The sequence below is a fragment of the Megalobrama amblycephala genome, linkage group LG19 (genome assembly GCF_018812025.1).
Source record: "Megalobrama amblycephala isolate DHTTF-2021 linkage group LG19, ASM1881202v1, whole genome shotgun sequence".
NCBI lineage: Eukaryota > Metazoa > Chordata > Actinopteri > Cypriniformes > Xenocyprididae > Megalobrama > Megalobrama amblycephala.
Window position 1 is genome coordinate 11603641 of NC_063062.1, and position 26901 is coordinate 11630541.

General features: G+C 36.0%; 1 protein-coding gene across 2 annotated transcripts; it reads left to right on the top strand.

Moving 5' to 3' along the window:
* The first annotated feature begins 1011 nt into the window (after nucleotides 1-1011).
* Nucleotides 1012-20912, top strand: n4bp1 (nedd4 binding protein 1). 2 transcript variants are annotated; one of them, XM_048168485.1, is made up of 8 exons: nucleotides 1050-1152; nucleotides 7274-7870; nucleotides 10540-12074; nucleotides 17347-17477; nucleotides 17582-17678; nucleotides 18000-18107; nucleotides 19254-19355; nucleotides 19462-20912. In XM_048168485.1, the coding sequence occupies exons 2-8, from the start codon at nucleotides 7562-7564 to the stop codon at nucleotides 19766-19768; spliced, it is 2589 nt and encodes an 862-aa protein (XP_048024442.1). In that variant the 5' UTR covers nucleotides 1050-1152; nucleotides 7274-7561; the 3' UTR covers nucleotides 19769-20912. The 2 variants fall into 2 exon arrangements, with proteins under 2 accessions (XP_048024444.1, XP_048024442.1); XM_048168487.1 differs by lacking the exon at nucleotides 7274-7870 and having other exon boundaries at nucleotides 1012-1152.
* The last annotated feature ends 5989 nt before the right edge of the window (nucleotides 20913-26901 follow it).

Below are 26901 nucleotides of genomic sequence, written 5' to 3' on the forward strand. Positions count from 1 at the left end.
CATGTCTGCGAGGCAAGCAGCCTCTGAGTTTCGGTTCATTTAGCCTATAAGACGCGCTCCAGTTCACGCGCCAGTGATCGCTCCTGCGCCTCCATGTCATGATTTTATTGTCTGCTATATTTGCTTGTTATATATTAAATCCAAGCAATTGGTTGATGAAACATTGATTAAAATTAAGATACAATTTTTACAAAACGAAATTCACTTTAAAGAGAGGCTTTCTATAAAACAAAACTTAATGTAGTGTTTAAAATCATGTCTGACCCACTCCATGTCTCCCGATATATTTTCGCATCTTATGATGCATCTTACTCACGCTGTTCACTTTTCATAATCGAATAAATGGATTTAAAACATAACAAAGGACTATTTAAACATAAATATGAAACTACGTTTTCTTTAATGGCTACCAACACAGTACAGAGAAATTTCATGTCGTGAGCAAGAGCGGATCATGAGTCAGGAGTCGCATCAAGAATAATTTATTTTTAGACTTATAAGTAATATTGGGGGCATTCAATTTATTTGGCATATTTTTATTTTTATTTTTTATTTTTTTTAAAGTAACGCAATAGTTACTTTCCCTGGTAATTAGTTACTTTTATAATGATGTAACTCAGTTACTAACTCCGTTACTATTTGTGAGAAGTAACTAGTAACTATAACTAATTACTTTTTTAAAGTAACGTGCCCAACACTGACGGGGACTTTAATGCAGTAAATTTTGTAAAATCTAAAACATGACAGCGCCCACTAGGGAAAGGAGCCCGCTAAAAAGGTTTTAAAATACCGTTTCCGTGGTAACGCAGTGTCCAGTTTCTAAACGGTTTTCACAGGATGAATGATACCTAATTATATTATGACTTCTAAAACACGTTATATAGAGGAGAAAAAGGCAATAAGTGCTACCGGGACACTGACAGTTAACAGGTTAAGGCGGAGATTTGCCTGAGCTTGATTCCCGTGATTAACAGCTGATTCAGCTGATGACCTGTGCTGTGCACAGCTGTGGCCTGAGCCCAGCCAATCAGAGCTTAAGTGGACCATGTGTTCAGGGTCAAGACAGAACGGGCCCAATGGCCGAGAGGCCACCAGCTGCCTTCAGCTTGAGAGCCAACCTGCGCCGTGTCCTTAATGAATGCCCTATAGCAGGTAATGCCTAGCTTACAATAGTGTATTTGCTGAACAAATCTTTTGCTTTTTCTTCATTATAAATTACTGTTTTGTTTTCTGTATGTAAATGAGGAGAATTTTGGAAGGAAGATTTGGCAAATGCATTAGTCCTGTTTTGTTACTGTGTACGCACAGATGTGATTCATAATGTGTATAAGAGGTTGTATGAGAAGAGTGTGAGTTTGTTTGTGTGTTCCGGAACCAACTGACTGACAGAAAGTCAAAAACATAACGGCAGCATTAAGTAATATTTGCACACAAACTGATCCATGCCGCCTTCTTCTCCAGTAGTAAATTTGCGAATATTTCAGCTATGTGTATGTGAAGGACAGCATGGTCGCAGATATTACAGTCACTCCCATCTCCCATTGGATGGACATACTTTCCTTTCCTGTACTGTTCAACACTATCTCTTCGAGGTGAACTTTAATAAAAACTGTATTCCCCTGTTCTGTACGTCTGGACTCCAAATAATGAAACATATCGATCTGCGAATTGCATCTCGCTCAATAGTCACACTGCAGCTGAAAGGGAATCAAGGAAGACGTGGTCCAAAATGCAGGTGGAGAGACAGACAGTGAGAGAGAGAGAGTGCACCATCTAGTGGTTATAAAACAAACACTCGTGACAAATGTTAGCTTGGTGGACAAATTCATCAGTATAGAAATGCACATTTGAGCCTTTAAATACTAGATAGATAGATATATAGATAGATAGATAGACAGACAGAAAGACATAAATCTGAATGTTGCAGCAAAAATCAAGACCATCAGACCAGGCAATGTTTTTCCAATCTTTTATTGACCAATTTTGGTGAGCTCGTGTGAATTGTAGCCTCAGTTTCCTGTTCTTAGCTAACAGGAGTGGCACCCAGTGTGGTTTTCTGATGCTGTAGCCCTTCTGCTTCAAGGTTTGATATTTTGTGCATCCAGAGATGCTCTTCTGCAGACCTCAGTTGTAATGAGTTTTTATTTGAGATACTGTTGCCTTTCTATCAGCTTGAAGCAGTCTGGCTATTCTCCTCTGACCTCTGCCATCAACAAGGCATTTTCGCCCCCACAGAACTGCCGCTCACTGGATATTTTCTCCTTTTCGGCCCATTCTCTGTAAACCCTTGAGAAGGTTGTGCGTGAAAATCCCAGTAGATCAGCAGTTTCTGAAATACTCAGACCAGCCTGTCTGGAACCAACAACTATGCCACATTCAGATTCACTTAAATCATCTCTCTTTCCAATTCTGATGCTCAAATGCATTGAGTTGCTGCCATGTGATTGGCCGATTAGATATTTGCATTAATGTGCAGTTGAACAGGTGTACCTAATAAAGTGGCCTGTGTGTGTGTTATATATATTAATATAATATGTATACACACACACGCGCGCATGCACACGCGTTAGGTTTTTGTGAATTGTGGGGACTTTCCATAGGCCTCAATGCATTTTATACTGTACAAACTGTACTTTCTATCCCCCCTACCCTAAACCTAACCATCACAGGAAACTGTGCACACCTTTATTTTCTCACAAAAACATCATTTAGTATTTTTATTAACACACACGCACACATGGTAATGAACATTATGCCACAAATGCTGTTGATTAAGCTTATCTTGTATTCCTTTTATCAATATTCCTTTTAATACTGATGTTTCTTTTCCAAAAACGGATGTGATGTTGGTCTAATATGTGTCAGGTTTCATTTTGCTTTTAAGAATTACACAGAATTTTACTTTGCTGATAAAAATTGTATAGTGAAAATATACCTTTATAGATAATCATCATATTATTGAAAAGATGGAAAGAGAAGTGAAAGACAGGATGAGGAGGAGTACGACGTGTGGGTGTAGTGAGCTCGCGTGACATAACTGCATGCGTGTCTGAATGTGAGCACTCTTTTGTGCTGTCTGAATATTTGTCATCTCTTGTCTCTAGAGCGAGTGCTCTGCTATGGCCCTTAGTGGATAACAGACTGTTGTCATGAATGGGCTGTATAGCTACTGCCTCTGCTTGTGTAGCAAACTGCCTCATGGCCTTGCACTCTTACAACAGTCTACTTTTGTTCTAGTTCCTCTTCAGCCCCTCCCTCCTCTGCACAGATGCAGTGCCCACACACTCTCTGTCCCTGAGAGCTTGAAAGGAAAAAGTATTTCTTTTGATGCACAAGTTTTAATTGTACCCTGAAACTCAGGTGTTCAAGTTGTATGCCAGTCCTGTGAATGAGTGTGCTGTCACTTGTGTAAATGCAGAGATTATGTAAATGTAGGTAGGATTTCACGGTAATTTTCAAAATGTCACTAAAATGTTTTATTTAGAAATAAAATTTTGAAAGAAGATATTTTATGTCACTGGCAACTTATAAAAAGTGACAAACAACATTACACCCCACTGACTTTGATTATATGGACAAAATAAAAAAATGAGATAAAACATTAACTAATAAAAACCTTAGAATTTAAGGTGTGTGTCTACGCAGCGCCATCAATATAATTTACTTTTTTTTTTTTTTTTTTTTTTTTTTTTTTTTTTTTTTTTTAAATCATCTTTTGTGTTCAAGTTTGGAACACATGCTTTGATTAAAATTTATAATTATAACAAAGTTATAATAATAAAAATTTGAAATTATGAGAAGATATGCCTAGTTCTGTCATGAAACTCTAGATGGCACAGCCTGGGTCCTTAACGCAAACTGATGATATTCTCAGTGTTAAATGGTTAGTTCACCCAAAAATTAAAATAATGTAATTTATTACTCACCCTCATGCCGTTCCACACCCGTAAGACCTTTGTTAATCTTCGGAACACAAATTAAGATATTTCAGTTGAAATCCGATGGCTCCATGAGGCCTGCATAGCCAGCAATGACATTTCCTCTCTCAAGATCCAAAAAGGTACTAAAAACACATTTAAATCAGTTCATGTGAGTACAGTGGTTCAATAATATTATAAAGCGACGAGAATATATATCCATATAATAAAAGTCAGTGGGGTGTAAGTGTTGTTTGTCACTTTTTATAAGTTGCCAGTGACACAAAATATCTTCTTTCAAAATTTTATTTCTAAATAAAACACTTTAGTGACATTTGAAAATTTTACTGTGAAATCCCACCTACATCTACATAATCTCTGCATTTACATAGAGATCTGATCATTTCGACTTTTTGTCATAATTATGATTTACCAAAACATGACACAAAACATAATTATGACATAAGTCTCAATTATGAGACACTAAGTCAAAATTATGACAAAAAGTCACAATTGAGATACTAAGTCACAGTTATGAGATAAAATATGAAGCTATGACATACAAAGTCATAATTAGGAAAGCCGTTTTTTCATAATTGACATTTTATCATAATTGACTTTCTAGCTAATAATGTTAACTGTTTCATATTTTAACTTTTTAATGTCATAATTATGACTTTCATGTCACAATTTCAGATTTATATGTCATTATGATTTTGTATCATTTATCAAAGCATGTGGTGTTTTTTTTGGGGGGGTTTTTTCCATATAAGGGTGAGATGAGTATATAATTTTGGTTAAACTACCTCTTTAATAATTAGTAAGCATTAGTTTAGCATTGACTCTACTGGACTAGTCTTTTTCAATCAGAAAAGATGTTTATTATGACAGTGTTGTGAGCAGTAACTCAAAGGATAGTCCTCCTTTCTAACATCCAGTAGGCCCCTTCAAGGTCATGTGTTTTCTATATTTTGACACACCATCTACAAAAACATAAATATTTGCAGGGTAATCAACATTTCCAAGGAATGAAGGAGAGATTAGAATAAGGGCCCAGAACATCCCTTCATCTTGTCAAGGCCACAAGGCCATCAGCTCTTTTGAGAGATGAAGGTACTGCAGCTGCTTGTTATGAGAAGCAAGAAAAATCAGGGAGACACAGAACAACTAATGGAAAAAGTATTTGCTAAATGAACAAATCATATACTACAGTAATGAAAATAATTTTTGGATCCCATAGATAATGAATTTTTAATTATGAAAAATAAGATGAGAAATAATTATAAGGGTGAAATTGTTTTGTAATGATAAAATAAAAAGCAAAAGAAAATGTGTGTGTGTGTATATATGTGTATATATATATATATATATATATATATATATATATATATATATATATATATATATATATATATATATATATATATATATATATATATATATATATATATATATATATATATATATATATATATATATATATAATATACAGTACAGTACAGTCCAAAAGTTTGGAACCACTAAGATTTTTAATGTTTTTAAAAGAAGTTTCGTCTGCTCGCCAAGGCTACATTTATTTAATTAAAAATACAGTAAAAAAACAGTAATATTGTGAAATATTATTACAATTTAAAATAACTGTTTTCTATTTGAATATATTTCACAAAGTAATTTATTCCTGTGATGCAAAGCTGAATTTTCAGCATCATTACTCCAGTCTTCAATGTCACATGATCCTTCAGAAATCATTCTAATATGCTGATCTGCTGCTCAAGAAACATTTAATGTGTATATTTGTGTACAATATTTTTTTTTTTTTTTTTTTTTTTAAGGATTATTTGATGAATAGAAAGTTCAAAAGAACAGTGTTTATCTGAAATCTAATCTTTTGTAACATTATAAATGCCACTTTTGATTGATTTAATGCATCCTTGCTGAATAAAAGTATTCATTTCTTTAATTTCTTTTCAAAAAAATAAAAATAAAAATTCTTACTGACCCCAAACTTTTGAACGGTAGTGTATAATGCTACAGAAGCTTTGTATTTCAGATAAATGCTGTTCTTTTGAACTTTCTATTCATCAAGGAATCCTGAAAAAAAAAAAGTAAACAACTGTTTTCAACATTGAAAATAATCAGAAATGTTTATTGAGCAGCAGATCAGCATATTAGAATGATTTCTGAAGGATCATGTGACACTGAAGACTGGAGTAACGATGCTGAAAATTCAGCTTTGCATCACAGGAATAAATTACTTTGTCAAATATATTTAAATAGTACACAGTTATTTTAAATTGTAATAATATTTCACAATATTACTTTTTTTTTTTTTTTTTTTTTTTTTTTTTTTTTTAAACTGTATTTTTAATTAAATAAATGTAGCCTTGGTGAGCAGATGAAACTTCTTTTAAAAACATTAAAAATCTTAGTGGTTCCAAACTTTTGGACTGTACTCTAATGTAATGTAATGTAATGTAATGTAATGTAATATATAATATAATATAATATATATATATATATATATATAATATAATATAATATAATATAATATAATGTGTGTGTGTATTGATTTTCAGCATCATTACTCCAGTCTTTAGTGTCACATGATCCTTCAGAAATCAATCTAATATGATTTGATGCTCAAGAAACATTCATTATTATTATCAATGTTGAAAAGTTATTTACTATTATTATTATTTTTTTTTTTTCAAAATTCTTCGATGAATAGAAAGTTCAAAAGAACAGCATTTATTTAAAATAGAATATTTTCTAACATTATAATTGTCTTTACTGTAACTTTTGATCAGTTTAACTCATCCTTGATGAATAAAAGTATTGATTAATTTTATTTCTATCCCCCAAAAATAAAAAATAAAATTCTTACTGACCCCAAACTTTTGAACGGTAGTGTTTAATATTACAAAGGATTTAGATTTCAGACAAATGCTGTTCTTTTGAACTTTCTATTCATCATAGCATCATGAAATAAAAATGTAAATAACTGTTTTCAACATTGATAATAATCATAAATGTTTCTTGAGCATCAAATCATCATATTAGATTGATTTCTGAAGGATCATGTGACACTGAAGACTGGAGTAATGCTGAAAATTCAGCTTTGATCACAGGAATAAATTACACTTTACTGTATATTCACATAGAAAACAGCTGTTTTAAATTGGAATAATATTTCACAATATTACTGTTTTTGTTTGTATATTTATAGCGTGTGTGTGCATTCAGTTTGATACCATAAATAGGCCGGATTCATACAGTTATAGAATAGCAACCAATAGCTGCTGTATTGTGGCATTTTGTGGTGTTATTTTTTAAACTATGGTTACCTCTTTCAACAGACTCTTATCTGCAATCAGAGCAATGACCTATCAGCAAGTATGATCAGCTAACGTCGTCGTCTGCTGATGACGTGCGCGGGGTTTTCCGGGTGCGACGGCTTGAGATGTAGGCTAACAGGCTAACTGAGAGCAGCGTCAAAACACAGATACTACAGCGCTGTTGACAAACGTCAAGAGACAGCGGCTTGGAAGCTAACATGAAAGGGGTAAACGATTCATTTTATAAGTAGTGGTTTTAAAAGTGAAGTCGCCGTGGTCAACGTAGATTGATATAGCTTAAAAAATAAAATGTCAACAACGCGGCCCCTCCTCGGGATGAAGCGGATCACCGAGGTAACTTGTACGGAGCCGCCGGGAGGCAGGCTGTCACCGACCGCCAATAGAACACAGTCACAGCCGCTCACCGTAGATGAGTTCACGGTGCACGAGGACAAGCAGGCAGAGCTCAGATGCAGTAAACCGAAGGTCGAACAGGTTTTCCAAGTGACATTCACGATTATTGGGCTCTTGGATCCCACTGGAGCCCACGGAAGTAAGGCTTCCAGGCAGATCTGGCTCCAGCTGAAGGGGAAAAAGGAGGATGTGTTTAAAGCGAAGGTAAACGAATTGAAGATGTTTATAGTGAACGATGTTGCTGTTTGTCTCTTTCTTTTTTATTTCTTTATTTTTTAACTCTCAGAAGGGAAATTGATGACCTTAAACTTGTTTTGAGGCAAATTTGCAACGTAATAGCTGGAGGAAGCTGATGTCAGACTGAACTCCGCTGCTTCTGACAACAACAGTTTGTCTTTATTTGACATTTAAACCATGACCATTATTTAGCTACTAATGTTCATTTTCAGACAACTTGGCATATAAAGTTATGCAAAAGTTCAAATAGGACTGATATTTAGTCCTCAGTCTATTTAGTCATAGTCCATGCTTTTAGTCATAGACTGGTCTTTTTAGTCTTTACTTTGCTTGATGAGACGCAAAGCTTGATGCTTTGGCTTTATTGGATCCATTTTATTTTGCGGAGTTGATAAACAGCAACTAGTTGGCCAGTTTTTGTCTGAAACATAAGTTTGATATTATTTACTTTTTTAGATATGATATAAAAAAAAAAAGAGATAATTTGATTCACAATCATGTAGTAGTATTGATTGAACATCAGCAACGTTGTGATTCATACTTGTGAATCACACTGGCCAAATCCTAGCTGTGCTGTTGCTCAGTAAAACATCACAATTGTAAGTGATATTGCTTGAATAACCCATCACAGTTGTACTTAATTATATAACTTTGGGATTAACTGTCGAAAAAAACAAACCACATGGATCCAACATAGCCAATGCGAATGGATCAATGCATTTCATAATGTCTCCACAGACATAAACGCATTAATAAGTTTTCACACACATTTACAGATGATCTAACCCTGTACATTTTCACACAGATGTTTCCCGTTAATGTCGTGTCGAAAAAATGTTACCGAGACAGCAACAAAAGACGTGGTTTCTCACTGAACGTGGCGTCATCGCCTAGTTCTGACATGCCATTGTTTGCAATTCTAGTCCAATCTAATAAGGAAATTATAACCACCAGTGCCAGTAAACCTGGAATATCCTTATTGTTAAGCCATGAAACGGAAACCACTCAGTGGATGTGTTTCACCACCATGTGTACTTCCTCTTTGTCTAAACATTTTGATTTTTCTAATACTTTTTCACAGGTGTAAATATAATATCCCACATTCACAAAACTAAAATCACATTCACATGCAAAAAGCTCTTGTCTCCACATCTCAGTGACTTTTGAAATATCTCTCCCCGTTTTAATTAAAATAATCCGGTATGTGCTTCTCATCCAAACTGTGTCATGAATTTTCTCATGGGTCTTTGACAGAGACCTGTTTGCTTAGTCAGGACAAGATGGGAGGCCCCCAGTGTATTTCACTTTCGGTTTTAGTTACTACTCAGAGTAGTGGCTTTTAACCTAGTGTCATTACTGGTACTGTATATGAGTATTTCTTTTACCGTAACTTGCCTGTCAGATCAAAGAAACAAAAAGTTCAGCATAAATGTGACACAATGGTCTACCCCAAGGGGTTCCTGGGTAGTTGTTGTTTTTTTTTTTTTTTTTTTTTTTTTTTTTTTTTTTTTTCAATGTATGATCTTTAACTGATAGTTATTTGCTACACAGGCCCACCCACCTATTCAAAGCCACACAATCATGTCAATATGATGAATAAGAAGCTAAGAAACCCCAAAGACGCCCAGTTATACCCATTATTTTGAACCACATTAGTACATTTTAGAATACAGTACTTTTAGGGCTGCACGATTTGGGGGGGGAAATCACTCTGAAACATGGAAATTCATCCTGAATTCCCAAACAGATTTTTTTAATCTCCCTTAAAACAAGATTTGATCAAGTGATGTTGTATAGGTCATACAAGATTGATTATTTTTGCTTAAAGACAAAGATTTATGTATGTTTTGCAAGACCCCTCTTTCCATTAAACATATTTTATTGAACTGTCCCACTTTTAAAGCAAGTAGAAAACATTTTTATGAAGTAAGCTCACTTAAGGACTTCAGTAAGATTTTACCAGAAAAGTTTTTAGAATTTTTATCACCATGTTAATGTTAAAAATCTTGAATAATATTAATTGCTGTATTTATTTTAATTGTGTATCTGTAACTAATATTTTTGTAATTCAGTTTTTGGCCTTAAGATAGCCACAAATGCTGACATGGCATTAGGCATTAAATAAAACGATAGTGATACTCTGAGACTGTGTGTGTGTGTGTGTGTGTGTGTGTGTGTGTAGCCAGAAGTGCTTTTAGAATTTAATACTGTACACAAATATGTATACTAATATTTTAGCATATAATACATTCACTTATACTCAGTGTTGGCACATTGTAAAAATGCAAAACACAGACCAGCTCTGTATTTTAGCCAGTAACAGTCTAAATTTGGGTGTTGTGTCATAGCTGCATATTTGGATATGTATTCACACACTTTCGTCAATATGATAATGAGCATGTGGAATCTCCCTAGAATGACAATGTAGTTCTTGGTCATGTGGTCTCTCAAGGCAAATCATATGTGCATACTAGTTTAAAATAAAGAAGCTAGTTTGACTTGTTTTTCTTCTGTGAGTATTAATTCTAGAGCATTGTGCTTGTGTTGTCATGTCACCTTACTGATTGTAGAAGTGAAGTTTTCTATATTTTGCAATGTATGTGTTGTAATCATGTTTTGCTGTGATTGTTTTGCAGGAGTATGTGAAAGGCCTGTGTGACCCAGAACTTCAAAAAGAAGAGTGGTACCCAGTGGACATGCACTGCATTTTCGCTGGTGCTCGCGGACTCTTTTTGGACCGGCTGCTTAGAGACACGAGTGCAGAAGTCCAAGTTTTGGAGCCAGGTCGACTGAGGTTGAGTGGGAGCGCGGAGGCTGTCGTTATGGCGCAAAGTCGCGTTCAACAGTTTGTTGCCCTCTTTCAGGAGAAGCGGAGCTTGCCAGCTGACAGGGAGCCCTTGGTAAAGCGCACTTTTAAGACTTTTGTGGAGGACCGGGCTGATAAATATGCCATGGAGCTGCTGTTGCTGCCCAGTGCTCTCAAAGAGGAACTTTTGGGCTTGGCCCAAAGCCCCACACAACCTTTAGCTATCATAGACCTTGAGCAGGACCGCTCTCAGACCAGCACACCCGTAACTGACCTCTCCAACCGTATCTTGGACACCACTTTTGAGGACAAAACCTCAGGTCCTGTGACCACTCCTGACATTATGCCCGGTCTCAATGGTCGTTGCAACAAGCGGCGGTCCTCAGAAAGTGAGCAGAGGGACACTAAGCGGCAATATTCGCTGGAGAGGAGAGAAGAGGAGCAGTGTGAAGAACGGCAGCGAGAGCCGAGTCAAACTTGGGCTGTTGCTCCTACAAAGGGGACACTAACTGCTAGTGAAGCGACAAATGAAAGTGAGACGGTGACTCCTGAGACTAACTTGCGCTGTCTTGTTAACTTCTTCCGAACCATGGGCTACCAGCAGGAGGTGGTGGAGCGGGTGGTACGGGAGACGGGGCAGACGGAGGACACGTATTTACTGCTGGAACGAATTGTGGAGGAGACCCTGAAGACCCAGAGCATGCAAGGATCCCAGAGCACCTATTGCATACCCGACCCGACCTCCTGCGTGAACGCCTCGTCTACGCTCACCTCCACCAGGGTCAAAGAGAAGGAACGGGTACAGATGCGAGCTCTCGAGAGATCAGAGATCAAGTGCAAAGAAAACATTAGACCTGCTAGTATTAATGGCATAGGTCAGAAGAACCAGACAAGCAGCGTGCCACTGGCCTCAGCCACTCTTAAAAGAAACAATGGTGCACAGAATGACATATGTGAAGTTATCATCATCGACGACGATGATAACGAGTTCACAGAGATGGAGAGGAAACCCAGAGTGGCTACACTTGATTTGAAGTCGGAGTCTCGGTTTGATTACCTACCCCGTGGTAGCTCTCAAACAATAGTTCCTGTGCGTACCGAGAGTGTGACCAATCTCCGCAGCTCTTCTCAAGGCCCTCCTCTCCGGACTGCTGACACACGACCTGGTTGCTCTTACCAGACGCTCCCTGGAAGGGCCCCTTTTCCTCGCTCTGAGGCACATGGCACCTCTGAACCAGCACCCCTCACCGGCATGTCTCGTTTTCAGCAGTCTTTGCGAACCCCCTACCGACTGGTCCTACAGAACGAACCAGGCTGCCCCGATCTGCGACACATCATCATTGATGGCAGCAATGTGGCAATGGCGTAAGTATCCATCAAATTGTATAATTTTTGGGGTAATTCTCATTCTTTCATGTAGGTCAGCGGTATTTAAATTTGGTTCCATCTAGGGCTGTACAACGATTAATCGATAAAACGATTAATTGCGCCATTTTACGGTTTCTACAGATTAAAGTGAGTAGCGCGTCAAAACAGCAGAGCGGTTCACACCACAAGAGCTCAGGGTCGTTTACGGTAATGATCTTTCGGCGCTACGTATTATAATATTTATATCTAGATCCAAACGTGCTTCATTCAAGCCTGTGCGTGTTGCTTCTCTCTCTCACTAAAGATGCTAAAGCGACACATTAAGAACTGCAGATGACTCCGTTATTTTAACAACATCATTTGCAGAAACACGGTGAGCAGAAAAATAGATGCTTTTGCTAAAACGATGCAGAAAACAAGAATGCAGCAAATACAATACGACTCTGATCGTTTAACTAAACCAGGTTTGTGATATTAACGCATGACGCCTTTAGAATTTTTCCCCATACATTTGGCATTATTAATCAGCATATTAAGAGCATTTCATAATAAACAATGTTATAATTTGGAAAATTATTTAGAGATAGCAAGGGAAGGTAAAAAAACTTACTAGTTAACTTTTTGTGCTAATTATGAGTTTTGATTATTAGATTATGTACATTGTTTGTTTTTAGTAGTTTATTGCGTTGAGCAAAATATAAAAATGGTGCATACTTTTCTTAAGAGGTAAACCATGCACCCCCAGTATGTTTTCTCAGTCCCATTGCCTTATGTGTGCCTTCTAAATGTGGTTTAAAAAAAAAAAAAAAAAAAAAAAAAAAAAAAAGCCTGATAAAACATCTGTTCTTACCTTTTTATTATCGATATCCAGTTGGAAAAAAATTTTACTTTCTTGGTAAATATTGGTGTAAATTCGTAGACGTGACTGCTTTGGCTCTCAAGGCCCAAGATTCTCTTTTCATTTTTTTTTTTTTTTTTTTTTTTTTTTTTAAAAATCACTATGGTTGCTCCAATGGAAATCTATAACTGTTCCAAAAAAGTATTGTCCAGACCTCTGCTGGGAAGGAAATATATATAGAGAATATAATATATAGGGAGTGGACCTCTTGGAACTTTAACTGAATACCCCTGATGTATGTGAAAGAATATTTCAAACAATAATATTCTGTGCACATTTAAGGCTGGAATACACAACAAGAATTTTGCTCAAATTTTTGCCTTGATTTGCAGTCTAGATGAGGTGATGCTAGTTGCCAAAAGTCATAGCCAGTCTGCAGATTTTGAGCATTTGGAGTTAACCGATTTTACAGAAAACATCCTAGCAATGAGGCGTGTGTTTGTGTGAGTTTGTTTTCAGATCATCTTAAAAGTCTGATGGTGTGTGATCCTCAAACGTTTAGTTCATGATGTTTTTCTCTATAAACATTTACAAAGTTGGCAAGTGATGATGCATAGTGTTTTAAAATCTGTTCAGATTTTTATGTGGTGTATTCCAGCCTTCACTCATCTTTATTATTAATTTTTTAGATATTTTACATTGGCTAGCAATAATCATTTACATTTGAGTGATTAAAAGTCTTTGTCAGTTCCAAATTGCAATGGTAGCTTTGTCAGTGAATAGTAAATTTTCTTCTTTTGATTCTTTTAGTTACTTTTGAGTGAAAGTTGTGTAAAATAAAAGTACAACTTGTTTCCTATCATTTAGTTTTATTATATTGACATAACTTTGTAGGTTCCACCCATTGTCAAATCCATCTTAGGAGTTAGGGTTAGAAATTTGGTTGACAGCTAGTTACTGTCAAACTCCAAAAATTACCAAAAAAGCACCATAAATACAGCCTATGCAATTAATGTGCTATATTCCATGTCTTCTGAAAGCACACAAATTTTACGTGATGGAGAGACTGAAATCTCAGTCTTTATAAACAACATTTTTGGCCTGTTCTTTGTACAATGGCTTGAAGACTTGGAATATATCATTGTATGGACTACTTTTATGACACTTTATGGTCTTTTTTTGGAGCTTGACAGATCCGGGCACTGCTGCTTTCATTGTTTGGAAAAGAACAGTGTGAACATTCTTTATAATTTCTCCTATTGTGTTCCTTGGGAGAAAAAAAATCATTAGGGTGAGTAAATGACAGAATTTCGGGTGACCTAAACTTACTAAAACTAAATGCATTCAGTATTTCATGCTTATATTATGAAACCATTGTAAAGGACAGATGTGATTGATGCTTTTTTTGGAGTCAGGTTGAGGGAGTGTGAAAATGTTGTGTTGTGTGAGTGTGTGAGTACCCATAAAGGTTAAAGTAAGTCACTTCCAGTAAGGTCTGTGAGAGTTTATGAACTCTAGTCTGTAAATGTTTGTGTTTGAAAACCTAAAACCAGGTGCAACCCCCTTCTTTCCTTTCTGTCTTTCTCACCCACACCCCCCTTCCTCCCTCCCACCTAAAAGGCAATCTCTCAGTGGGTCTCTCCCATTGTCAGCCCCTTATTTTGCCCTTTAAGTGGCTTACCGGAGGCGACTGTGCTTCTTAGAAATACTAGTATGGAAACTGAGGTGTTACACAGGGGTGAAGGGAAGAAAAATATCTTTTTAGACCCTACTGGTAAAGTCTAACTGAGGATAGAAATCGTGGGATAAGGTGTTAGCTGGGAGTTTTTAAAAGGTAAGACCTTTACTTCAACAAAAGATGTGGGCATATACTAGAAAGATGTGAAACATGGAGTATTCTTGAGTTTTTAAGAAATGTTCCCACTCAAAAGAACTCGCAAGAAACAAAGGGGTATGTGTGACTAATTACGTCATATTATCCATGCAGAGCACTGAACAGTCACTCTATCACATGTTCACCCAGACTTGAACACAACAGCTCGCACAAGGTTTCTCATGGCTGAATTGTATGCTTGCATGATATTTGAGATTTGAATCCTCAGGTGAAATCTTGTTGCCATAGCAGCCCAAATATGCAGTTACCAAGAACCGCTGCCACAGCAGGTCAGGAAGGATCTCAATATCTTGCAGTTAAAGATTAACCTTCGTTGTGAAGGAGAGGTCAAATGTCATGAGCTGAAACTGGTGCAACTTATGTACAGTTCCTGATCCTGCTGTAATGATGTTGCTCTGATTTGGCACATATCCAGGATTTTGTTATGGTTTCATTTCTCATATCTCTATCTCTGTTTTCTCAGTTGGTATGATTGTTTTGAAAGGAAATGTTCCACACACCTAGAGAGTCACCGTTAGTAAACAACATTATATTTCTGATGGGCTCCACGCGCTTGCTCTGCTTCTTACAAATGGGCCTGGGTTACTTTAGAGGTCTGGTACAAACATAACATACAAAAATACATATGCTATAGGCCCATATGTAAATTTGTAAAATTTCATTTTAAACACTTGCAGTCTGTATAATGCATAAACACAACTTCATTCTTTATAAATCTCTCCAGCAGTGTGTAATGTTAGCTTTAGCCACGGAGCATAGCCTCAAACTCATTCAGAATCAAATGTAATACATCCAAATAAATACTATACTTACATGATCCGATGTATGCAAGCAGCATGCATGACGAACATCTTGTAAAGATCCATTTTGAGGGTTATATTAGCTGTGTAAACTGTGTTTATGCTGTTCAAGGCAAGCGCGAGCTCCGGGGGAGGGAGAGCATGAGAATTAAAGGGGCCGCAACCTATACATCGGTGCATAGTTAAAGATGCTCCAAAATAGGCAGTTAAAAAAATGAATTAAAAAAAAATCTATGGTGTATTTTGAGCCGAAACTTCACACACATTCAGGGGACACCTTAGACTTATATTACATCTTTTAAAAAAGTTCTAGGGCACCTTTAATCCGGCTTTCTCTTTTTTTCAATTGTTGACATCTCTTACCTGTCCTTTCAGTTTAAGATAATTAGGTCAGATTCTACAGTCACTGGATAAGATCTTCATAAGGATGAGTTAGAGGTGAACCACATGGGTTTTTTATTTGAAGTTTTTTGTCAGAAATACAAGGGAGAAATGAAAGGTTTTTTTGCATATTTAGCAATTTACATTTCCAGACTGGGAAAGTTATCTGACTCTTTACGTCAACGGTCGTTGATTTAGTAACACTTCCTGTTTAAAATAACTTTCTCTCGTAGAGGGAACTTCCCCGTGACCCCTCTGTGGTTCATTTGTGTGTCTGTGTGTGGATGGATGGGTGTGTGTGTATATAGCTGCACATCTGTATACGTGTGTCATTCTGTCTGAGCGCTCTGAATGGATGGAGATGTGCGTCTGTTTTTGCACCCTTTTGCGTCAGTTGCATCTAATCGAGAATTTCTGAAGTAAAAAAGGAAGTAAATGGTTGACCACTGTTCTCAAATGCATTTACATATGCACTTATCTCTCGATCAGTGGTAGATGCATTGTGAAATTGAATGCAGAGCTGTTTCCTGATCGAGCAAATTGATATTCAAGAGGGAACTTTGGTCTTTGGTTATATAATCAGCCTTCTAGATGAATTTTGCATTTGTATTACACCTGTTACACTTCTTGCTGCATATGAGAAATATATTGTATACTGCCTACTATTTAAAAATTAAGTATGCACAATCCAATGATAAATGTTTCAAACAGCATTTACATTGTTTTCAAATTACCTCACTACATTGTGCGTTTAATTTAGCAACTGTCACCCTTTATCATCTTAGTAGGGGTGTAATGGTACACAGAAGTCACGGTTCGGTATGTACCTAGATTTTGGGATCACGGTTTGGTATGATTTTGGTACAATAGGAAAAATGGTCACACTTTAGGTTTAGTCCCCTAGTTGGTACAGTCTCCTATAGTGTATTAAGCACTATTTGGTCACAGTCAGTTACAAAAAAGTAATTTGCATATGCGCTGTTCTTCTTTTGCTCTTCATGTTGTTGCGGTTAGCAAACCACGCTGTATTACAGCATGCGCCCCCTTCTGGATTAGTAATGTACTTAGTAATGTAGTGTAGCATTTTTATTTCAACTGTCAAATGAGTCTAGAATGAGATTAAAAAACAAGTTGTGGTTGATATTTATGGCTGCACATCTATAAATAAAGAGTGGAAAGTGTTGCACTGTGATCTACATTTTGGTATAAGAAGTAGGTTATCCAAACATAGAAAATGTTCACACATTGTGCAACATACATTTAGGTACTGCATACTGCAAAATTTTTCCGAGTAGTTTACGAGTATGTTATTCCGAACTGATCGTGAACTTTGACCTCCCCATTTACTCTCACCAGGCATGGACTCCATCGGATCTTTTCTTGTCGTGGGATTGCCATAGCTGTAGAGGCTTTTTGGCGCAGAGGGCACAGAGAAATCACGGTCTTTGTTCCTCAGTGGAGACAGAAGAAAGATCCCAACATCACTGGTAGGAGCTCAGCTTTCTCCTGTCATTTAGACCAGCAAGACGTCTGTTTTTATTTATTTACATATGATTTTAGTCTCAAACTGGATGCATCCTTATTATTGCAGAACAACACTTTCTGAACCAGCTGGAGAACCTGCGACTTCTTTCTTTTACCCCGTCTAGAGAAGTGTGTGGACAGAGAATTTCTTCCCATGATGACAGGTACAAGATCCAGTCATGTAGATTTTTTTTTTTTTTTTTTTTTTTTTTTTTCTGTTTGTTCCTCAACACATCAAGCAAAATAGTTTTTAGCTTGTGGATTAGATTCATTTGCATGTAGATTTTCAGTGATGCTTCAGGAAATCGCACAAATGTATTTGTATACACAAAAGTTGTGTATGCATAAAAATAGTGATGGGACTATTTGTATAAACCATTTCACGATGTCTTGTGCACACATCAGAAATAACAAAAAATAAAGTTAGTGCACTACATATTGTCGTGTTGGAAAATTTATTTACAGTGCGTATCATATATTCATAGGTTCCTGCTTCATCTGGCTGAGAAGACAGGAGGGGTCATCGTCACCAATGACAACCTGAGGGACTTTGTGAGCCAGTCAGAAGCGTGGAGAAGGATTATTCAGGAGAGGTAAAAAGAACACCTTTACAGCAAGATGTCTAGAAGAACATCAATTATTTTCTCAATTCCTAAAGTTAATATCAAAGATTACCATTCCAATATTTTTATTTTTTTATTTTTTTTTTTTTGAAAGAAATAATTTTTGATATAAGTTGATCTCAAATGACAGTAAAGATAAGTAAAATGTTACAATATATATATATATATATATATATATATATATATATATATATATTATATTATTATTATTATTATTATTATTATTATTATTATTATTATTATTAATTTTTTTTTTTTTTTTTTTTTTTCTAAAATAAATGCTGTTCTTTGAACATTCTGTCCATCAATGAATCTTGAATAAAGGTTTCACAGTTTCCATAAAAATATATTAAGCAGCACAACTGTTTATAATAAGAAATGTTTCAACATAGAATGATTTCTGAAGGATCATTTAACTGAAGTAATGTATGATGAAAATTCAGCTTTGCATCACAGGAATAAATTACATTTGAAAATAAATTAAAATAGAAAACGGTTATCTTAAATTGTAATAACGTTTCACAAACTTAAAAGGATAGTTCACCCAAAAATAAAAATTATCCCATGATTTACTTACCCTCAAGCCATTTTTGGTGCATAAGACTATCTTCTTTCAGATGAACACAATCTGAGATATATTTAAAAATATACTTGCTCATCCAAACTTTTATAATGGTTGTGAATGGGGGGGGCACATTTTGAAGCAAAAAAAAGAATTTTATCTATAAAAAAAGTAATCCATACAGTGTTTTATTTTGCTCTATCCTCTGTGCTTCCACATTCATCATTGCGGCGGGTCAGAGGTCGCTCTTCTGCCACAGATCAAGGCATCTGTCGTTTTAAACATGGATATTTTTCTTAAAAAAACCATTCGCTTCACTTCAGAAGGCCTTTATTAACCCACTGGAGCCGTATGGATTACTTTTTTTTTTTTTTTTTCTTTTTTTTTTTTTTTTTTTACTTTTCAAATAAAGGTGCATCCTTGGTGAGCATAAGAGACTTCTTTCAAAAACCTCACCAACCCCAAACTTTTAAATGGTAGTGTACATGGATGCACCTTTAGTGTGTTCAGTTACTATTTGCTTAGATTTACAGCTCATTGTATGGATTTTTCAGACTCTTGCAGTTCACCTTTGTGGAAGATCACTTTATGATCCCAGATGACCCACTTGGAAAGCATGGACCTCACCTAGACGAGTTTCTACTTAAAGGCAGTCGGTGAGTTCAAAAACACACCTTTTTGCTTAAAGTAATACCCTGCAGTGATTATCACACACTCGCTGTCTTGTCTGTAACTCCTCATAACTTTTCTGTCCTCTCACAGTGGTAGTCCCATAATGCCCCCCCTGAGGACAGACCTTCGGGCAACCCCGTCAGTTTACACCCTGGCAGCACAGTCCACAGCACATCCCTCTTCCCCTTCCCACTGGCCGCACTCGGGCCCTCCAGACTGGCACCTTCCTCGACCGTCCCCTTCTCCACCCCCGCAGCGGTCGCCCTCAGAAACCACAGAGCTCAAAAGGAAGCTGTACGACATCTTTCCTGACCAAAAGCAGCGTATTGACAGTATCCTAAGAGATAATCCTTACATGAGGGACCTAAATGCGCTGTCGGGCCTCTTGCTGGGCTGACGCACACTTAATTAAACACAAATTTACTTTTTTTTTTTTTTTTTTTTAATTCTTGTGCAACATAATTTAAAGTTATTTTTAAGGAATACCATAATGGAAAAGCGCTGCTACAAGCTTTTTTTCAAGGTTTGTTCAAGGGGACTCTGTTCCGTCAACTAATTTAGATTATGAGATGACTGCAAGCACAATAAACCTAAGTTATACATTGTTTAAGCACGAGCTTTAAATATACGAGAATGTACAGTCCGAATGGCATAAATTTGATGTAAATATTCATGAAGAATACTCTTCCTTTCCTGTAATTATCTATTCAGAAATCTCTAATCTAAAAGGTGTTCCAGCTACACGGTTGTTTTGAACTAAATTACTGCTGAAGGACAAATGTTGATTTGCTGTTTTTGATAGGATTGTGCTTTCTGTAACTTGTAAATAATGATATTATTGAGCCAAATGAGTACTAGTTTCCAGTCACTCAAAGTGCCCTACTGAAGTGCCCTATTATCATTTCCTGTTCACAAATTTTATTTCCTGTTAACCTTGGTGGTGGTTACAAAATGGTATGTTGTTTCTAGGAATCCCTGGAGACCCCCTGTATGACAGAGTAAACTGTGAAACAGTTAAATGGCTTTAAAAAAAAAAAAAGTTTCCAGATTACTCAGTGACCTAACATACCCCTTCTCTGCCTGTTGTGCAAGTCGCTGTCTTTTAGCAAACAGGAAACCAGAGCCATCATCGATGGAAACCTTTGTCCCAGTTACGAACATCAGAGGGCGCTGTGGGATTACTAGTTCTTACCAACCTCATAATGTAGTGGAAGACTGAGGGCATGAGCAAAATGCAGTTGCACAGTTGAAAAACAATATTGTGTTCTATTTGAGCGTCTTATTGCCACCGAAGTGAAAATATAGTTCAGTATTTTCACTGTCATTGTTAAAACGTCAACTTTTCGCTGTTTCTGAAATATGTTTAGCGTTGCGTTTTGTGAATTGGTATTCAATTTTGGGAATGAAAATGCATAGACGTTAAACCCACGGAAACGTCGCAGACTCGGCAGGCACTGTGGGTATCTCACAGTATGGCTGCTGAAAACCTTTTGCTTTTTCTGGAAGGCAGTTAATAAAGGCCAATTATGTGTTTATCAGGACTAATGTAGTCTGTCCTTTTTTTTTTTTTTTCTTTCTTTTTTTTTCATACTGAAGTATCAAATATTTTAGCGTGAGCATTTCACTTGGATTGCTCTGTTTATATATCTGTTTTAATATCCTCTGTGACGGTAGGGGGCGACATCACTTTTAAAGACTGAGCTCATATAAATGCAGTATCATTGCAAAGCGTGTATGAGCAACGATGTTAGGCTATCACATTTCTTTGCCTGTACATGAGTAATATTATATTGAACCAACATCATTGAATTTACTCCAAATAATCCTTTTTTCTTTCTTATTTCCAACCCCATTTGAAGTACAGACATGGTTACTTTCAAAACAGATGAATGACAGCTGCAAGTCTTCGGTAACTAGTTTTTGGCAGCATTCAGCAGGGATGTCCCTGTGACTCCTTCCTTTGTGAACTTACATGCGTCTCAGGTTCTTTAAGGTTGTGCAAGATGAGCTAACCGAAACCTACCTCATTATGCAAATCCTGCACACGCCCTTAAGTGAATTTGACTGGTCAATTGCAGAATGTGTTTCTCTTTGTAAAAGACACTGAATTTTTTGTCTGAACTGGTAATATGTTCCTTTTGTTCATTAGCTCTTTCTATCTGCATCTATTTGGATGGTTCTTAATTTCAGCATGTTTGTCATCAGTTTTTACAAAAATTAGCCACTGTTTAGTCATGATTGAAAAAGTGTTTTGAAGAAAATGGGGTTTGATTGGGAAAGCCTCGAAAGCAATTCCCAGACCTAAACAGTTCTGTTTACCATCTGTTCCCATTTTCTGCTGAATATGGTGAGTAAAAACTTTCTTTGTCCAGTCATGGGCGGTTGGATTAAATACCATCAACATTCCAGAAAAGCTCAGCATTCTCAGGAACACAGAATTTCTTCTCCCCATTATTGCTTGCTTCCCTAAACCTACTATTTCCACTGTTAATCTCCATCTCTCTTTCTCTCCCCTTTTAGTTGGATGGCATGCTTACATAACTTGTCAAAGTAATCCCTATACCAGCCCTCCCCCCACTGTCCTGAACCCACTGGTTTAAGCTAAACCAGCAATGATGGGAGCAGCATCTGCTGGGATTACCAGTGAGGAAGTCATATAGCCCTTTAATCTTTAACCGTAAACATGCCAAAGATGCCAGATCTTTATTGCACATAAAGGAGGCAAGATTGACTGAACAGAAGATCAGAGGAGATCAGCTAGTCATTCATAATTCGCACAAGTATGCATAGAAACATTTGGTTCTGACAGACTTCATTGAATAGAGGCATTGTTAATACAGATTATCATTAGTAGGAAGGCTGAAGCGAGTTGAGGAATGTGGATAATATTAGTTCCAGAAAAAAACATCATAGTCTAGATAGTTTGTGGTCATGGACTGTATCCAAAATTTGCGAACAGAAACTCTGCAAGACTCTTCAGTTGGCTGTATATGTGAGCCTGGACCACAAAACCAGTCATAAGTCACACAGGTATATTTGTAGCAATAGCCAACATTACATTGTATGGGTCAAAATTATCTATTTTTCTTTTGTGCCAAAAATCATTAGGATTAAGTAAAGATCATGTACTATGAAGATATTTTGTAAATTTCCTACTGTAAATATATATATATATATATATATATATATATATATATATATATATATATATATACATATATATATATAAAAATATTTTTGTGAGTGGTTATGCATTGCTAAGGACTTCATTTGGACAACTTTAAAGGTGATTTTCTCAATATTTAAATTTTTTTGCACCCTCAAATTCCAGATTTTCAAATAGTTGTATCTCAGCCAAATATTGTCCTATCCTAACAAATACATCATCGATGTATACATCAATGGAAGGCTTATTTATTCAGCTTTCATGTGATATATAAATCTCAATTTCAAAAAATTGACCCTTATGGCTGGTTTTGTGGTTCAGGGTTACATATACTTTATCTATAATTTTACTCAATAGTTGCCAAATGGTGTTTTTCAAAATGGGGAAAATACCTTTTTAATTAATAAAAACAATAATATATAACAAAAATTGTTTTTATTAATAATTCAAAAAGACCACATTTTCCAAATTTCACAATTTTAGTTTTGCTTGAGATTAGTCATGATTATTTAATTCTGCTGATTGCCCTCATTTTTTTACCCCCTGTCTGTAACATTACAAGATCTGATTAAAAGGTCTGTTTTAAATTCACAGTATGTTTTTTCGCCACTAAACTCTTCAAAACAATAACAAAGGCGTAGATTGATGACGCGGTGAAAGAGCGTGGACTCATGATGGAACTTGCCGTCATTCCGATGGATCTAATAATGTTTATGGATGAGTGAATGCATTCATGTTTTTAACATGACTGTGGTATAAAGCAGGGCGTTTTAGACATTTCATTCTACCGAACTACTCGCAAAGCTGAAATAGCCTACTTCTCATACAGGTCAGTTTTATTTGACGACTTAAAAGTGTTAGGTAACGAGGCACTGTTTCACTTTATACTGATATACGATATTGATCCTCGTTTTATTTCTCCTTTTGTCCCAAAGTTTGCTTGCCATGGTCCATAATGTTTGACCAAAACAACAACAGCGTGTCGCTAGACTGCAGCTCTCCTGTCTGTTGCCATGGTTACTATGCAGCGTAAGGAAACCAGGGATAACGCAGATATTACGTCATTGATAGGCGACAAGTGACAAGGGAGGGACGGGCACTATTTAAAATTGTGAATTTCTCTGAATTTACAAATTCTTGGAAACATTTAGGATAATGTAAGTACACAGCTGAATGAAATGTATAACACTGTGCAAGTGGTTTTTGGATATTTTAATATAAAAATCTTACATATTGTGCCTTTAAGTAAATTTCCATTAAATTGAATGGAATAGTCCTTAAATAGTATTCATATTTTGCATTAAAAATTATATATGACAATATAGAAGTCAGTAATGGATCTTTATACATAAAAATATCTGCCTTTATATTTTAGAATGAGGGATATCATCATATTTGGGGGTACAGTATCTCACACACAAATAAATGCAATGATTTCTATATAATGTGAAGAAGGAATGTCTACATTCAGGAGTTTGCTGACAAGGCAGGTTCAAGCATTGATGTAGTGAGAGCAGGAGCACTCTGGGATTTTAACACACTGGGCTGTACTAAGGGAGAGTGACTAAACACTGTTTTGAATCATCAGTGTGGCACACTGGTTGCTCCCGTGGCTGAGGGAGGGGCCACTCCTATTCCTCCATCTGCTGCAGAACTGTAAACAATGATGTCATTTCCTCTCAGTGGCTGAGTTGGCAATTTTGGAAGCTTAAAAGAGCACAGGGCTAATTTAGATTAAGAGTGCTACTGTCCCATTTTAGTGTGCTTTATTTAGGTTGCAGCTAATCTAAACATGTTAAAATATGCATTTGGTGTATCTCTAACAATTGACTCATAATTAGTCATTATTAATATACAACTACAGGTGTGGTTAATCTTTATCGATACACATTTCCATAGGTGTGTCGTCTAGTCTACAGTCATAGACAATGATGGCACGTTTGTATTAGTAATACATTTTGGCTCTGCTGACAGACAGGCGTGTTTTTTTCCATTCCCAGCATATTATACACTCACCTACTTCCAACACCTGTTTTACACAATTCAGGTAAATACAGTGGTTGTATATTACTGATGACTGCTAATGTGTTTCTGATCAGGTCTGACAGAGCATGAATAAATGTTTTGTTTTTCAACCGTCTGTAACTATGGACCACAAATATGGAACAAACTGAAAAAAAAACATTATGTAAATAAGTTGTCACAGAATAAGAATATGTGAATAACTCAAATTTGACAAAAATGTCAGATAGAACCTTATAATTCCAAGGTGATGAAATGTGTTTGTTCACACTTTAGTTGAAGGTCCAGTTCTCACTATTAACTATGACTTCTGCCTCAGTAAACTCCTAATTACTTCATATTAATAGTTAGTAAGGTAGTTGTTAAGTTTAGTACAAGGGATGTAGAATATGGTCATGCAGAATAAGGCATTAATACAGTATTTATGAACAGCCTATATCCTAGTTATATGCATACTAAGAACTGGGGGTAACACATTACAAGTAACATGAGTTACGTAATCAGGTTACTTTTTTCAAGTATCTAGTAAAGTACAAAATTACAAGAAAATATCTGAGTAACTTTTTCAAATAAGTAACGCAAGTTACTTTTGCTCTCCTGTCTTGTGTGCGCTGTGTAAGTTAATCATGATGGAAATTATAGTTCTAGACTAAATGTGAGCATGCCTTTTACTCATCTCACTTGCACAAAAACAGATTCATATTCAGATTCAGTATAAAGTGAAATGCAAACTCTGAATATTACCCTCAATAATTAAAATGTTAAATAACACAAATATACTTTATGTATTTAATCTCACTTTATTAACCAATGTCTTTGCTGCTTACCTTCTATGATTGAATTCAACAATACTGATAAGCAAAAATGACTCTAGATAAAAATTACATTTGCATTTCATTGTTTTGTTTTCATTACTTAAGTAAGAGTGTTGAACTTTCTTCTCCTGCATCCTATTTTTCTGCAGTCCAGAAAGGCAGCACAGCTGAAAGGTTTGTTTGAGCTTCACCCTCTACTGTACAGGCATGAATCTGAGGCTTATTCATTTGCCATATATATATATATATATATATATATATATATATATATATATATATATAGCTATAAAAAGCAAACAAGGAAAGCCAGCCCAGATGAGTAAAAGTAGCACAAAAGCAATATTTACGTTTGAAAGGATGCTAGTAACTAGTTAATAGTGAGAATTGGACCCTAAACTAAAGTACCATTTGTTTATATTATATTAATAAAATGGGGTGAATTCAGATAAATTGTACTACTTTTTAACATTGAGGTTTCTGTAGCGGTCCAATTTAGCTGAATTTACCCAATATATAAATTACAAAAAAAAGTCAGTTGTTGAGTTTTATTAAAGGAATTTGCTTTACAGTAATATTATTTCTTTAGTGTTCAGTGGGCACAATTTTCAATGTCTTATAAGACAAACAGCAGCTGTTAATTGCACTAAAGCACTGTCTGTTCATGAGAAGTGACACGTAGAACACATTATTGTGATAATCAGTAATAGGACACTTTGCAGTAGTAGGCTACCAAATGACAGGTAAAGGTATCTCTGTTCATTCTAGACAGGGAACTCTCAGGAGTCCTCCATCAATAAATAATTTAAGAACCTTTAAGAAGTCAGACAGTAAAAATAGACAGGCATGGGAAAAGGAGCTATTTGCTTAATTACAGCAGGTGACGTCACAGGCTATTTAAATCACTGACACACACCTTAATAACACAAGTGCTCAAGTGGGCTTATTGTTACCATTATGTAGGCTAATCCATAGAAATCCTGTCCAGTTCATTGCACATGTATAAACCATCACCACTGTCTGCTAGTCTTCTCAAGTAAACAAATATCTTTTTCTGTCGAAGTGAGGTCCTCCTTTGAATAGGATCTTTTTAAGTAAACAATTTTCTGAACGATTCGGTAAACTGATCATTCAAAGATCATTCAAACCGATTGATGGGGCTAAAACATTTACAGAAATATAATAAAACGTGTTGGAAACATGTTTATAACTTTATTGGTGAACGTTTTATTAACATAAGCCTACGAAACAGCCTTGGTTTTAATAAATAGTATTGTATCAAAACATCCAGGCTTTTCATCCGAGAGATGCATATGAAATTTAACATTTTGAAATTTAAATGCAAATTATATGACGTTATCTTGCTGAATCGTTGTCGCAACAACATAGCATTAATATAACGCATAAAAATAAAACGAAATTTAAAAATAGAATAAAAGGCTGAACATTTTAAAGTAAACAGGGACCACGTGTTGCTGTGTTGAAACGGTTTTCTGAACCGGTTCTTTGAGATGAACTGTTCGAAAGAAC

Bases quoted from the DNA above. Each gene is read 5' to 3' on its own strand.
- n4bp1 (XM_048168485.1), top strand. From the start codon at position 7,562: ATGTCAACAACGCGGCCCCTCCTCGGGATGAAGCGGATCACCGAGGTA. The intron at 7,871-10,539 runs GTAAACGAATTG...ATTGTTTTGCAG, and splicing joins AGGATGTGTTTAAAGCGAAG to GAGTATGTGAAAGGCCTGTG. The intron at 19,356-19,461 runs GTGAGTTCAAAA...GTCCTCTCACAG, and splicing joins TTTCTACTTAAAGGCAGTCG to TGGTAGTCCCATAATGCCCC.